The 16,583-nt window shown below is 46.3% G+C and overlaps 1 protein-coding gene across 2 annotated transcripts in view; it reads right to left on the bottom strand.

Moving 5' to 3' along the window:
- Positions 1–2,851: 2,851 nt before the first annotated feature.
- Positions 2,852–16,583, bottom strand: part of LOC131261103 (hemicentin-1) — a 199,016-nt gene continuing 185,284 nt past the window's right edge. For both annotated transcript variants that reach the window (XM_058263019.1, XM_058263020.1), the window contains exons 7-10: positions 4,872–4,993; positions 4,040–4,220; positions 3,778–3,951; positions 2,852–3,710 (exon numbers count right to left, since the gene is read on the bottom strand). In XM_058263019.1, coding sequence (XP_058119002.1) covers positions 3,465–3,710; positions 3,778–3,951; positions 4,040–4,220; positions 4,872–4,993 — 723 coding nt within the window. In that variant the 3' untranslated portion in view covers positions 2,852–3,464. The remainder of the gene's footprint in view (positions 3,711–3,777; positions 3,952–4,039; positions 4,221–4,871; positions 4,994–16,583) is intronic.

Below are 16,583 nucleotides of genomic sequence, written 5' to 3' on the forward strand. Positions count from 1 at the left end.
AAAGTGTGCGATTGTTTGTTGATGCTGGCCCTCGGAACAACAACGGTGGAAGCGGCCGCATCAGCAGCAGCCGATGTCAGCATATTGGTTGTTTATTTTCGTATTTTAATTGATTCCTCCGGCGAGTTAATGTTCCACTGCGAGGGAAGGTGAAGAAAAATATGGCCCCCAGGGGGTGAGGGGGGATGGCGCAAAAGTTGTACGAGCCGGCACTGGGCGAGTTGTGTAATAACTTCGTCAAACCTCATTATTGAAACATTTCGCGAGAAGCGTGGGACGTTTCAGTTTCATTTTCAGCGAGACAAAGCGGCGTTCGGTGTACAGAAGAAGGAGTGTCTCTATCTAGCCTCATCGATGCTGATTGTTGGCCAAGGGGCTCTCTTTGTCTAGCGTTCCCCTGCCATCACCACCCCGTCCAAAGAACCCACCATCAGCTGCTAGATCCGGGCCAGTCCAGCCTCGTTTAGTCGTCGTCATCGTCGTCGTCGTCGTCGGAACAAGTTGACTTTTTGATAATCAAAACAATGGTTAAAATTTATTTACAAAAGACTTCGCTCCCAGGGTGCGCCATGTGTCAGCGTTCACATTGGGCTGCTGGGAACGCTGGAATGGAGCAGTGGAAGTGTCGGCTAGGGGACTGTGGAGTTTACAGCTACAGCGAGGGAGCGACTCCGGGTGACAGTTACAGTGACATTTAGGCAGGCTCGTTTTGCAACCGGAGTTGGCAAGGGTGCAACCCTGGTGTGTCAGGACTCGTCATACCTCGTACCCCTTCCCAGCATCCCAACCCGTCCTGTCCACCAGACGGCGTCACGAACGTCGCATCAAGCCGGTGTCGTGTGTTCTACTCGGAATTGATTTTAATTTGCTTAAGACTTTATCTAAATATTAGCGCACACAACTTACGGGTCCTTGTCCCCCCAAGTACGCCTTCGTCGGAATGTATTCCCCCACCGTCCTCCGAGCGAATCGGGAAGTCATAAAGCGTCATCCATTCATCCATTCGGGACTTGGCTGAACTTTGCCTTGCGTCCTTGTTGAATTAGTAATGATGCCTCGTTCCCCCCTTCAGCCTGCTTTCATCCCGGACGGCACCACTTTTGGGTGACAGTTTGGCTTCGAGTTTGGCTGCGAAAAGTTTGATACTTTAACGATCGTCTCCGAGCGAAAGCGGATGGTGGTCTTCGGGCCGTTTCCCAAACACCCCACACCGTGGATGCCGGTGTGTGTGTGTGTGGGGGTATTCTTGTAGTCCTTTTCGCCTCGGCCCCGACCGGGGAGAAACCGCCCAATCGGTGGATTGATAACAATATACGGCCTGCGCCAACACAAGCGAACGACACAAGTATGTACACGGAATGGCACGGATCGCTCACAAATGGAAAGCGGCAAAGCGTGTTTACTTGGCGGAACGAGGGGGAGGAGTTTTGTGAGCAACGAAATCAATCACACATATACACCTATACAATGGGTACCGAAGGACTCTCGGGTCGGTCGGTCGTGTCTCTAGTGGACAAAAATGCATTTTCGAAGCGTCTCCTGCATCCGTCTTAACGCTACCCTTCTTAGCTGGCGAGTGTAATGCTTTTGATTTCTCTTTGGCATGCGTCCATTTCTTTTTCTCGTTAAATCGAATGAATCGTTCCCTCCCTCCCATGTCCTATGCTACGACGAGATCCTCTCCATACGTTAGCGTTTTTGGTTTTTGTTTCTTTTCACTTATTATAAAAGTACAATCATCATGTACAGTCAGACAATGTAGTATCCGTACTGTCACCAATTTCAACTTTAAGCCTGGTTATCTCAGCAAACACGTGACCTTGCACAACAATTTAAACGATCTATTGCAGATAAACTTCTATTCTATCCAATGAGTACTTAACAACTTTCTTGACAAAAAAATCGGTTTGGTGAGGTCCTATTGGCCAAGGTATCAAACAAGCCATTGTTTAGAGTTTAGGCAATAATTTTGTATCATCATTTAACGTGGAAAGGTCGGTGAAGGTAGGCAAACAACTGCAACCGTCAGAGAACTATCTTTTTCATGTGATGTAAAGGGAAAATTAACTTGCCAAGCTGAAGAACCCTGTGGCAAATCTCTTGCTTAGTCTCAGGATCTTATAATTTGTCGAATTAACCAGGGTGCAACTAGGGTAAAGCCGGCAAACAGACATCTTTCGTGGTTAGTCAGTCGCGATGAGATGCTGATTGCTAGAACAGCTATGAAGACCATACTTGAGCTCTCAAACAAGTCGAACGGAGTGTCTAGATCATCAATCATAGGATTTGGATTACAACTCTTATGAAGGTTCTTAGGCAATCATAATAAAGACTGGGAGAGGTGGTACAATGTGTTATACATTGTTGAGACAAAAACAAACAGTTTTATCCCAAAATACGAATAACTATAGAGACCAGACGTCAAACTGAACCATCCACACGAGCAACGTGTTGCTCCACCTAGAAAACACAGTAGTTTTGAGTTTATGTTGTGGTGTTCAAAGGCCATTCATAAGTCTCCGGAATCGATTTCTATACAACGTTTGTTGAAAGATGCTCTGATTTACAGTCAACGGAACATTAACTTGATCTTAGCAGGCCTCTGTAGATCTATTATCGAAAACGGGTCAAAGTTCCAGCATCTTTCGAAAAAGAAAAGCTAGTAGAAATGATACCTTGGCACTTGGCAGGCTGTTACTGAAGCATTGAATGCACCATATTGGCACAATAAATAGCAAAATATTCATCATGTACGGATACTTTGTTGTCATCGATGTTGAGCCTTTTTATGGGTTTTTTTCAAATCGAAATGACTTACAAGTATTTTTTTCGAAATTTTGATGACCAATTGTACAAAATAGTGGTTTACCTACGATATGTCGTTTAAACGGTTGTCCTAGGTCTCGTATTCGCTCAGATAACCAGGCTTAAAGATTAAATTTGTGACTGTGCGGATAATATCCTGACTGACTGTATGTATTACTCCCGGCCGTTCCGACGCGATGACTATGTCAATCTTCTCCGTCGCTCCACTCTTGCTTTATGTCTATTTCGTGCCCTTTTTGGTTTTTTTTGGATGGTTTCCCAAAGAAAGCTGATGGAACATACTATCTGCGATCCAGTGTTGAAATGTAGCTACTATTTACCTCGAATCACCTAACCGGCGATGAGATGATGCGGTCGATCCTTTCGCTATGATATAATTTCTCTAGCTGGCTTGCCATCGGCTTGCCGATTACGTTAGGTGCGGATTGTGTCTACCGGCTAATGCGACTTTACCGTCGTCGTGGCGAGTGTCGTTCCCCTCGGAACCAACCAACGCCTACCACGAGCTGTGAGCTGAGTTGCGCCGTAATGAGTGCCTCGGGCGAGGGGAGGGGGGAGGGTAGTGATGTGTCTCGGAGAACGGTTTGGACAGATGGGGACCTCTACTCTTGGGCGCGATCTGCCGTCGGTGATCGTTCTTAGATGACGGCGCGATGGGATGGATTGGAGAGCGTGCCGGCCAGAAGAGCGCCGAACGTTGTCATGAGCCAAGGGATGACCGGAAGTAACGCCATCAGCGCCAACCAGGCCGTCGTTGATCGGAGCGCGGTGGACCGGTGGAGTGATGTGGCACCGGAGCGCGATGTTGAGCTGGCCACCTGCATCTCCTCCGAGTGGATGTCGGACGTTAACCGTTGCGTGTAGAACTGGAAGATGTCGCTCACCTGCAGATAAAAAAGCCGTTGAATTCGGTTAGTTGTGGAATCGCAAGGATTTCGTCGTGGATCTCACCTCGTTCCAGCCGTATCGGTTCTTCGCCTGCACGATGGCCTCGTACACGGAGCTGTGCTGTAGGCCGCGCAGCGTAAAGGCCATGACGTGCGTCAACGGCTCCGATGGGGGTCGGGGAGCCGGCGTGAGGATGACGTCGTGCCATCGTCCCGGTTGCTGGAATGTCTCGTTCATCTGATGGGTAGAACAAAGGCACAAAAAGAAACAGGGACATCTCGTTTACTCCGAAGACGCACCCATCTTAACCCCCGTGGCCACTTACCATGAGCTTCCGGTAGAGCAGCCGGACCTCCTGCAGCGGCGGGTAGCTCTCCACTTTCCAGGTCAGATTGAAGGTGTCCGTCGAGCGGCTCCACGGTGGCGACAGAAAGTCGGCCGGTCCCGGCCGTCCCGACACTTCCATGTACTTTTTCGACCTTCCGAGCGAGTTATCCGCAACGCAGCTGCGGAAAACAGGATGAAGAGAAAAAAAACCAACGATGATGGCGATGACCCCGACACACGTGTTGTTCATAAATGAAAAACAAAAACCAACGGTTTTCGGGGAACCCGGGAGATCAGAGTGCACCGAAAGATCGTCGGAAGTCGGTACCATCCGTCTTATCGTATGTGCTTTCATAAATAACTTCGTTCGGTGCTTGTTAGCCGGTGCTCCAAAGACCCGAGGCTGAGGTTGGCAGGCTTTATCAAACTTTTTGAAAACGTTCGCTCCAATCGGTGACCAACGATGGTGCACGCGACCCCGAATATTCGTCCAATAACTGCCTGGGAAAATTTGTGGAAAACAAACGACAGACATCGGTGAAAAGGGTCGGCAAAAAAAAGAACTCCACCACTCGACTATCGATCCACGATCGTACGGGAACATTTTCATTTCTAGTTCTCGCCCTTCCCAATGCGCTCCAATATTAACGCTCTGCCAACATGCACTGCCGATTCATTCGCAAGATGAAAAGCGTCTCCGGGTCAGGGGGTTAGGAAAATAGTGTGTGGCGAAAAAAGATGGATCAAAAAATCGAAATGCAAACACACACTGGGGGGAAAAAAACCCCAAGGGGAGCAAAGGGAAAGATCAAATGCAGTCCTGCACTAACCTGTAGTTGCCAAAGTCTTCCTGCTGCACGTGGAGAATGGTGAGCGTGTGTCGGTTGCCTCTGGACGACATCGTACGCCGGTCGGTTGGCTGCAGCGGAAATGAGTTCTGATTCCATGAGACCTGCAAAAAAAAAGGAAAAGAAACGGACCAAAACGGACACGAGTGAGCATCGGTGGAGTACGATTGGCTGGCGTTTAAAAATAGAACAAACAGAGCGCGGTTCGAAATTGGGGCCAAATCTGGAACTATGGTCTGAGACTGGTTTCGCTGGCAATGAATGGTCCCGGGTTCCGAATGGCGTGTCCGTTCCGACGTTTTTGATCCCGATGTTTTTTGTTTCACGTTGTGATGTTTCCTTTCATCTGGTGTTCATTCTGGGTGGTTTTGTTTCTATCCTTTCCATCCCGAGAAACGGTGTGTCCTATTTCCGTGGAAACCAAGGCGACCTGTAGCCTCGCTCCGGAATGAACCAACCAATAACCAAAGGTTCCTCTGAAGTTTTGTACGCCCCGAAAACTGGGAGAAAGGTGGACGGGGCGGAGACGGTGGTCGGAGGATTGCTTTGGTCACACATCGTTTCGCTTGAGGTTTGCCATTATTGCTTCGCCGGGCGATTTCCTCGTGGCTTCGCCCTACGTCCCGTGACCGACCCCGATTGACAATTGAATAAAGTTAGATCGACCCAGTGCCAGCGCCGCATGGAAGAAACTAGGTCCGGGTTAGGCGGATCCTTGGTGTGGGACCACTTTGTGAAGTACGCCTGCCCCGAAAGGAATGGCGAAGTAGAGAGAAAAGCAAATACACTCAACATACGGACCGAGGAGAGGGGGGGAGGGGTAAGGGAGTGACGGAAAAGATTCGCCGACAATTGACATTACACAGAATTGCACCAACTTTCGCTGCCTCGCTGCTCGTGCTTGTGGTAGTAAAAGAGGAAATCTGCCGTAGCAATAGTAATAACAGTGAAATTTTATAACTTCGAATAACTCAATTTATTTAGTTTAATTGATTGTAAAGAAAATATGTCTGGTTTGCTGCTTGAGCGAGAAATTGCGCTCGGGAATTGCTTTCGGGTGGTCGAGAGTGTTTGGAAGTGCTATTATGATATTTTTTTTTTCTGAACCCACAGATTGTTTGCCAAAACATCAGGATAATCAATTTGCTTAGTTATGGCAGCATACATTGCCAAACATTTGGGATTGAGTCTTGGCTGTATTGTATGTGCATGATTGACTAGTCAATAATATAGTTGTTGTTTGTATCTAAAAGGACCTCTGCACTAAAAATAAAACAGAAATTGAACAAACACACTTCTCAGGATGTTCGTCTTCTATTTATCCAACTATAGATTCAACTTAACTAGTTTAGTGTTAGGACACATATGTTAAATAACCAGTTAATGAATGTTATCCAATCGATTTCTTTGTACTCAATTTAACAAATAAGATCTCATGCTAGGCTGATATTGGTGTGTAATTCAACTTTTTGGATTTTTTGATCTCGTTTTCATTTAACTAGTTCATCCTGTTTATAACCCTCTCAGAATGCAATTTTAACGTAAAGGTATAGAACAATGTACACTAATAGTTATTAGTTAAACAGACAGATTCGTAAATGCTGTAATAATTGTATGTTTTGTGTTTCAATGAGCAGTTTGTTAAACAATATCATTTCTCGCGTATTTGTGCAGAAAAATGTTAGGTATTGTCCTTTACACGCTCGTCCTGCGGTCTAAAATATGGCTATACAATTTATCTTAATATGATCGTTGGAACCAAACCATATTACAATATTACTTGACTGCTAACAAACTTACAAATTTCACCTCGTTGTACCATACCGGGCATACTAACAGGACCGTAGGGCTTACATTTAATATCACTAAAGACTTGGCGACCCTTTGTGTATTAAGCCGATGTATTGTAGTCTCGTTAGGGTTGTCGTCGAATAAGGCTTGATCATGTCTGGTGTCGATATACATCAAATTGGAGACAAAGGCTAGAGCCAATATAGCGGAAATGTTCACATTGTGCCGTAAGCAAACTAAATTGGACTGTCCGAAACATTATACCGCTTGCCAGTTATTCGGTTTAGAATCATTACAAATATGTCGACACAACCATCAAGCAAGCTTCACTGAAAGAACACCATTACTTGTGAGTATCGATGCTCCATCCTCACTCGACAGACTCCTTCTTACAGTCCCCCGTTTAACAGCTATGCATCACAGACTACTCCATGAGACAACATGTAACACACAATACGCCAGAAATGCTCCTATAAATGCAATAATTCGAATATTTAATACTCTAGCCGGAATAAAATAATAACATCTTTACAGTGGCAAAGTGCCTTTTTAATTTTTAGTTTATGAATACTCATATTAAAGGAAAAACTGAAATTGGTTCAATTCGATTTTCAAAAAATGTTTCACATTCAAAGGTAGTCTTAATTATTTTTTGTTTGTGAAGAAATTTCTAAATTTCCTCGCGAAATAAATATTGCTGTTGGTTAAACTTTCGACAAGAAAAACCCTCTTCAAACACAAGCGGCTGAAGGCGATGCTATTGAAAACGTGGCCGTGTGTCGTTGTGGGTGTTCATGCTTATGCATGCCCGCAGAAATGCCTGCCAAACCGCAAAGTCTAAACTTCAACATGTTGTCTAAACGTAGCGTCAGTTAGGCCAGTCCTAAAGGCACTTTCGCCGATAGCAGCAATGTGTTTGGTTGGAAAACATTCTCTCACCTTCGACAGTTTGGGGAACACTCAAACACACACACACACATACATAGGGATGGTGTCCCATTTGCCCGAGCGATTGGTAATGGCTTGCCAATGCGTGAGGCAAATTGTGGAACCAATGTGCAAGGGCGTATGTTGATGGAACCAACAGAACCGGTGCAACCAATTAAGAGAAAATTAATACCCAAAACACGACCAGCGGTTGCGTCAAAAATCCCTTCACAAGTCCCACGGTGCACCAGGAACACGGAATACGAGCGTACATTGCGGTTAGCCTGTCGTCGGAAAGCGTTTCCCCATGGAGGGCCATGCAGTTACCATATCCTCGATGCACAGAGTTTGTTCCATGTTGACGAGCATGAGCACTGTTAATACTCTTCAAAGGGTTCGATGCAATGGTCGCTTGCAGCAAAACCATAGAACTGACGTGTGGTAAAGTGTTCCTGGTATGATCGATCTCGGAACACGCGTTCTACATTGGATGTATAGCAAGCACACTGTGTTGATTTTTGAAAGCACAAATAACGATCTCTTTGGAGTTCTGTTGACATGACGGAGCTCAAGCTGGAATTGTTGATTTTTACTATTCCCAACTTTTGATTGCAATTTTAAATGAAATACTCAGCACTTAGCAAGGTAGTTTTACTTCCCGGAAGTATTACAAAGTTCTTGTATAACAACCTTAGTAAGTATCAGATACTTAATTGGTTCTAACACAGTTCAATTCACAATTATTGACTCATTAAACCGAGATCCCAAGTGAACGTTCGTCGATTTATTTTAAGCTCGACAAGCCGGTAAAAACCCCTTCGTTTAATACGGTCGATGGCCGACGGGATCATCCCCCCAACAAAGTCGATCCAGTTAATTGGTAAAATAATTCCCGCAAGCATCAACAACCATCGCAATTGTCTACACGGAAGCCGGCAGGAAAGTGACTTCTATGATAAGCTTTTAATCACTGTGTTTTAAATGTTAAACGCTTCGATGCCACCGAACTGACTGATCCACGGTCATCCGACAGTCAAGTCCGGTGGGTTTCGGAACGCCCACCACCACCACCACCACCACCACTACCACCATCACCACTAGCACAAGTCAACAAACTAAGACCTTTCTAACCTTTCCCATAATCGGGCAAACCGCACGGCGATGTGTGGTGGAAAATGCTAGCGCTAGGTTATTCCACAATCCTACTACCCCCTCCCCTTCCTCCCCTTCTGATCCTCCTCCTCCTCCTCCACCCCCTAGGCACACCAAAAATTTCCTCCCACGAGTAAACAAATCGGGCTCAAAAGGGTTATGCTAACGCAAACAAACGTACGTACGTACGAACAGAACAGTGCGAGCCGCGAGTTGGAGCTAATCCTCTGACAAAACAAATTGGATTTTACGTGTTACGTGCGCTGCACTTGCCGGGCCGAGGGTAGGTGTGTGTATGTGTGTGTGTGTGTGTGTTCGCACCACGTTCGGTTGATGCCCTTTTTTTGGTCACTTTTGGTGCTGGGACTGCCGGTTTTTCCCTTCAAATCCACACGACGCGCCTACACTAACGACTACGTGTCCTCAACGGTACACACGGAAATACACGCGTGTTTCCATTCCCTCAAATACCATCCCAGAGCGATCTCGGATTTCACCATGGAGTGGCGGCGGAATTTCGGGCCAAAGTTGGATCAACGATTGTTTGACGAAAATTCGTTTTACGGCATAAAAGTAGGCTAACCCCTTGGTTACCTTGACTACCTTGACATCCTTTCTGCCATCGGAAAAATTCGGATGAGTCAATATATTAGCGTTCGTTCCGGAAAAAAATGTCAGTTCCTGAAGGAAAAGGGAAAGTCTAAGGGAAAACCCCAGCTGCTCCTCCTCCAGAATTGGTTTGTCGGTAATCCTTTCCAACGAAAGGCTTATCGAGGAGGGCTGTGATGAGGGGGTGGGAAATGAGAAAAAGAACTCCCTGGAGGGGAAGGTGCGGTCCAACAACTGCGGTCAGCATTGTGGCACTTAGTCGGAAGTGATTCGGTAACAACAACAATTACTTGAGCCGTCCGCCGCTCGAGGACCGTCGGATTAATTGATGTAACGGATTAAGGCAGGCAAATCGAACCCACCGGAGCGGCTTTGGAAAGGAAAGGATTGGGAAAGTTGTTTTTCTTTCCATTTCGGCCACATGGCCGGGTGGCGAGGAAATGGAAAACCCATCGAACGTCGCCCCAAAGCCGAACGAAGGAGGTGGATAAAATCATCCTTTGTCCAGCCGTTTTTCCCGCCATTTCCCAGCGTTTACTTCTGGCCGTAGGTCTCATTCATACGCAGCACTGACTCTACTTCTCACTTCCTCCCTCCCCATACCCTTGCTGGAGGAAATTTAACTCCTTCCCGTCACCACCATCACCAGCAAACGGAAGCGTTGAGTGCAAAGGATTCACAGTGAAAACCGAACAACAATGGAAGGCGATTATGCGATTGTGGTTTCTGCGGGTAAATCCAATGCCCCACCATCCCACCGGCAAACTGTCCCCGACGGTTGACCCTTCCCCACCCACACGCACACTTCCCGCTGGCAAACAAATAGGATTATCCCTTTTTTGCTCGCCGAACCGGTTCTGGGGTCGTGTCCTTGTCGTCGTCCTTGCATTTCCCGACGCCGGGACAACCGGATCGTTCGTTTGGGTCGGGGATCATCGGTGCGGGTTTCGAGGATTGGCCATTACGACTGTGGGAGGGTGCACCCGCGGCAATGGGGGAGATTTACATCTTCGTTTACCGAGTTTCTTCCACGTACCGCCGCAGGGCACACGCACTTTCCCGACGAAGGACGCGACCGGTAGAGGGTTTCAGGGTCTTTAAAAAGACCGAATGACGAATGTGACAATATTTCTGGGCGGCCCGCACCGCCAAGGAAAAGAGCCATTTAACAGCCGCAAAGAGGATTAGCCGGGTTAGATTGGGACAAATATGAAATGATTAAAATGTGTCCGTTTCTTGAGCGGATAGAGAAAGGAGCAAAGCCCTAATTAGCAAATGTAATGCTGGTTCTACTGGAGTGGTAAACGAGTTTATGCTACTAGAAATAAGAGAAGTCAGTCTTATTTAATCGTATCAGCTGCCATTCTATGCAGTAATTGCATCATAAACACTAGAAATAAAATATATATTCTCGTCAAATGGGTTATTATTTCCTAAAGCCGTTCAGAAGTTACAAATAAAAGAACTTTCGAACTTTTTTCGTAATAGATTTGAAACGGATTCGGTTCAATGTTTTTATCCAAATTATTTAGTCTATGATCATTATTTTGAAGAATGCGTTCGGACCATTTCGAGCTTGTGAGCTACTGGGCGGCTCCATCATTTCAGATTTTGTCTGATTTAAAATCGCACGTAACAATCCACGGCAAATTATTGTGTTTTTATATCAGCAGAACTTTAAAAGCAATGTGCTCGATGCTATTAAACTAAAAAAAAAAGAATATTGTAATGATTTAACCACAAATCATAGAGAAGCAAACTGGGAAATCTTAGAAACACTCAAAACACGACTAATTAGCTGAATTGTTGTTTACTTCGGAAACCAGTGAGTTTTATTCTAACAATCAAAGATGGTGAATGCTGTGCATATTTGCTCTACTTTTTAGAAGCATAAGATTCCATTTAATCATCATGAACATGGTTCTTGTGGGGATGGTGTACACCCACTAGGCCTCAAAAGTTATTCGTTTTATAGACAAATCTTCTTCCGTGCACTATTGGTGAAATTTTATTTAATTTCTAATATTAATTCACCACGTAACGTATCTTAAGGCAATCAAACACTTCACACAGGTATACCGAACGCATTTTGAGAGAAATAATAACAATTCTGGACACGCGCAAATATACGCAAAAACGGTTTTTGTATTGATTTTGTTTTATTTTAAATTGTCAAAGTACTCTACATCGTTTCAATAAAAGTTGGCACCGTTATAAAAAAAGGTCCACCAACTGTCGCAATCTTTTTAAAGCTGGCGCAATCATCGAAGCAAGTAACATAATCGTTCGGCGGTAGGAAAAATTATTAGATTCTTGACACTGCTCGAGCGGCGTTGCGGAACGACGCCATTCTATTTCGGTCCTTCGGCAAACGATTGCTCGGAAGTGCTCCACCGTAAACATTGTTTATTTGTTGTCTCGAAGCACCCTTCGACCGTAAAATTTCATATCGATGTGCGTCCGCCCACCGACACCCCGTACCGCTGTGTTCATTGTCGTCCCTTCCCACCCAGTGTGTCCAACACCTGCACAGTCGCACTTCCTTCGCCACAATGCGGGGTGGGAACAATGGACGGACGGGAAAAAGGTGGCGGGAAATGTGTCGACAGGGGAGTTTTGCACAACAGTTTACGCCACGTACCGCTAACACCTCTCCCCCTTCCTCCTGGGACTGCCGGGAAAGACGGGGTTGCGGGTGATCGACAAGGCAATCGAAGGAAAGTGAAGATGAGAAATACAGTGGAGTGGAAGCACAAAAGGAAAAAAATAAACAGGCGACAACACATAGAACAACAGTTTTGCGTGACGCTCGAAACCATCATCATCATCATCATGAAGTTGTCTTCGCTCTTGACGCGTTGATTGATCATAAACCAAATGAAAACAACCTCTTAAACGACGCCACCGACGGTTTCGGGATGGTTGTGGCAATGCAATGCCATAAACGTTAAATTTAATGCCAACCGCCAAAGTGTAATAAACACAAGTCGCGAAAAAACGTGTCGGTCGACGACACCGGGGTGCTTCCGGGTGGCAGGGCGTGGGAAGGGATGGTAAACGAAAAGTTGTGTGTGTATGTGTAGAGAAAGGAAATGGAGAAAAACTGCACCCAAGAAAGTAGCAAAGTAGCGGAAAAGTGTGGACGGCACCGCGTTGATTGTAAATTATTGCTTATTGAAATCACACACACACATAGAGAGAGGGACCGACTTTTTGTTTGTTTCAATAAAACGCAACGAAACAAATGGAGAAAAGCTCCGAAACACCTTCGCACGGTTGTACCAGGGAACATAGTTACAACAAACGCCAAAGGAAATGGAAACACGCTCAGCGTGTGATGCATATCTGGACTGATTTAAATTAATTTAGAGCATTTCCAGATGTCCCCAGGATATGGACCCCACGGTGTTCAATATGGTGGCAAACATATACATTCGTTATAAATTGCGCCCAGCACAAAGGAAGGGGCGCATTTCTTTACCTTTAGCTCTTGGGAAACACGATAAGTTCGCCCTTGGCACGGACTCCAAGCCCGTGCGGCCATGAAGCATTTCGCTTTGATGCTTAAAACATGTGACAACATTTCCTTTCCTTAAGGTGTGTGTAATCCGGCCACGTGCGGTGGGACTGTGGATTCATGAATATAAACGATCTCGCTTTCGCCGGGAAATATCCCCGAAGGTGCAGAAGAGCGTATGCCGCAATGGGTGGGAATGTGCTTTCCCGTGTGTGCGTGTGTGTGTGTGTGGGGTTGGGGATTTTTCGACCAGTTTTCTAGGGCCGTTGCTTGGGGGTTTTCTGCGAACGGGTGAAGAGGGGAGGGGATACTGTTGAAGGTAATTCACATAAGTACGGTATAAAGCTTAGTGAAATTGGGTTCCAGTTTGCATGCATGCGCACAAACTCTCGCCCTCGAACATTTATGTACGTCTGTGCACGTTTGCATGTTTATGAGTGCTCTTTTGCCGCTGTCAACCACAACCCATACACCCAACACTCCCCCCTCAAGCGAGAGTCAACACGGGTAGAAGCGGACCGGAGCAGAATCCAACCGAGCGTACAGTAGTTTATAAATAGTTGATGAAGTGATTGCCGGTGATTACCGTTGTTAGGTGCCAATGAGATTATCCGGTGACGATCTCATCTCATCCCCGCCCGCCCCACCCATGGCACGCCCCTCCGACACACTCGCATTTCTTTCAAGTGGGCCATTTTGCAAAACAAATTGACGGTGGCTGGAAGGTTGAAGGTGAATCTTTTAGTGAAGCCAACCCCGAACCCCGGCCTTCCCCGCGGACAGACGAATATGGAAATTCGTTCGGAAAATTGTTTACGACCGCACCGACGTGAGGAACAGATTTTCCAAGGCCTTTTCCCAGGGGAAGTGTACGCATTTAGTTCCACTCCGGAGAGATCTTTGATTTGGTGAACGAAAGTACGCTATTTTCCGGCGAAAGAAATTTTCACAAATTCCATCCTTTGATGAAAGTTACCTTGAAAGACGTTGTAAGATCATTTTAAATTCACCCAACGAATGTGTTCGATTTAAAGTGCTCCATCGCTCTCGCTCCATCTCTGTAGCTCAATCTGTTGATGCACCGAACGGGATTGATTTAAAATGGAGATTAGCGGCAGACTCTATAAATTATCTCCACGGGTCATTCCGACGTTCGATTGCGCCCGGAGAAAATGTAGTTCAAGTGTAGGGCAGGACTAGTGGAACCGCTAGGGCGCGAAGGGAATGAATTATTTATCAAACATCCGCTTCGATCAACCGTGCCGTAGCACCTTTCGCGAGATGTTCTACCACTTTCTAAGATTAGATTTCACACAACCGTGCAAACCGGTTTCGCTGAACCACCCACCCTCCTTCGCCCCGCAGGTTCGGATCGAAAGGAATCGGTCCATAAATTTAAAGCACTGAGGTTGTGAAGCGAAGTAAATCTGTCTGTCGACTGGACGATACACTTGGTGGAAGATTTCCCGTTTTGCTGTACATTCCGAAACCACTACTACGTGACGTTTGGTCTGCAAAGGGAGTTGTGCAGTACGGAGTCCTGGCATCGTTAATACGCTGCTTCCACCAGTCTCATCCTTCGACGTTGTGACCCTTCCGGAGAGTAGTAATTATGAGCATGCAATTTCCCAACCAGGTCGATGGATTTGCTTCTAGATATTCTATTTTTCGGACCCAATCTAGTCCCGGGAGCGGACTTTGTTTAAGCACAGGCTGCAAGCGCTGGACCGGTTCATTATGTTCGCTTCGTTTTTCCCACCCATCGCACGCACATAGCCACCTCCGTTCGGACGGCGTCCGCGGAATAGGAAAGTCTATTAAAATGAACGGATAATTTGCTGCCTACGCGGGCCGCACGAACCGTGGCCTGAAGGTAAACGAAACAATAGACAGCGCGCACGGCGACACGGGCGAGCAATAAGCACCCTTATAAGCGTGGGGGGGCAGCTTTATTAAAATTTCAACCCCGACCGGGAGGGTGGGAAAATTTGTTCACCGACCAGCAAGGGGCAAAGAAAACAGACACCCTCGGTTTTTCCCTGCACAACGCTACCCTTCACTCCACGCTGCACAATGTTGCGGCGGTGGAGGCTGTGCTTGTTGTACGCTGCAACAACGCCAAGCCGCAATGGCCCCTTGCCATTTTCGCAATCATTTATCATCCGACACAAGTGCCCGGACGGTGCGCTCTCCTGCCGGCCATATTTGGGATGGAAAACGAGACTCGGAAGCCGTCGAACCGAATACCGGGCGCACAAAAGAGAGACATCACACGGAGCGCGATAAACCAAAAATAACATCACAATTCAATGAGTGGGAAAATTGAATTTTCCTTTCCCCGTCCACCAAAGGCCACCGGGTTGGCATGTTCCCTTACCGCATCCGGTCGGAAAGCCGCTCTCGGCCGGAATCAGCCACAGCGCAACCATTCACTTGACGTTTTCGCGAGAGAAAGCACCCGGGGTTTTGGGGGAGGAATTTTCTTTTCCATTCCCACCCCGAAGCGGGCGCGCTCGGCTCATCTGCAACTCGACGGTTCACAGTTGTTCCTTGGAATGCGGACACGCGATCGGAACCACGAACCCATGGTTTTTTTCCCCCCATTCGAACGGAATGTGACCCGCCGCCCAATAGGCCTTCCTTTTATTTTTATTCCCGCCTTTTACAATCGATCTCACAACTTTTTCTGCAAAATTTTCCATTCCATCGTCCGCCTGGGGGCGAGTTTTTCTTTTCCAGGGAAGTTTACATTCCCGCACTAATTCCTTAATATTTCCTACGTGCTCGGGGTGCAATAATAAGCTTCGTGTTCGGCCCTTTTCTTCACTCGTTTTGCTCTTTTTTCGGTCGATTTTGTTTTCTTCGGTAGTTTGATTGGGGAAAAAGTTTTCCCTTCTGTTTCACCACCCGCAAGAAATGATGCGTTTTTTTGTCGTTTGTGCCCAAACGCTTTTCTTTATTATTATTGATTTGAAATTTTATCACTTTTCACAGGTTTCGTTGCTGCTCCTTCCTGTTTTCTTTCGGGTTTTCCCTCCGATGGGACACTTTTTTCCCGCTTCTCACCGCACGTGGCACAATGATGTTTACCCGCCGGCTTTTGTTCTGGAATGTTTTCATTCTCTTTCTCCCCCGTCTGATCAATTTTAGGTTGAAGGAAACGAATCCTTCATTTCGGTGGTTTCTATTATCGTAATTTTCGTTCGATTGAATTTAGTGTTGCCATTCTTGGGCATTCGGCACATAATCATCAGCGTCATCGGGCACAGTTTTCGGGACGCAAAAATGAACGAGGACGTGAAAATGGCAGAATCGTGCGGTGACGATTGTGGTAGTGGGTTTCTTTTACTTTCCACTCTCCGGCTCCCTCCCCGGGCGAATGCTGCGGTATACTTTTTTACGACCTCGTGTTGGAATTCCGAAACCGCCTGCCGGCATTCGAGTGACAAGGTGTGATAAGCTACATGACCGTTAACGATCTTTCAGCATAGTCGTAAAGCAGGGGTTAGGGGTTAAAAGAAGAGAAAAAATTCGACCGGAATGTAGTTATGTTATTTCTTTTTTCCTTCTGTTTTGAAGAAAATATGACGAACTTAAAGAGGACTCATGGTTTTCGGAATGTTTTAAAGTGCTGTTTGAAATTTGATTTCAAGAATATTAAAATAAATACAGCCTTTTCCACTTATGTTAAGCTCTAA

The sequence above is a fragment of the Anopheles coustani genome, chromosome 3 (genome assembly GCF_943734705.1).
Source record: "Anopheles coustani chromosome 3, idAnoCousDA_361_x.2, whole genome shotgun sequence".
NCBI lineage: Eukaryota > Metazoa > Arthropoda > Insecta > Diptera > Culicidae > Anopheles > Anopheles coustani.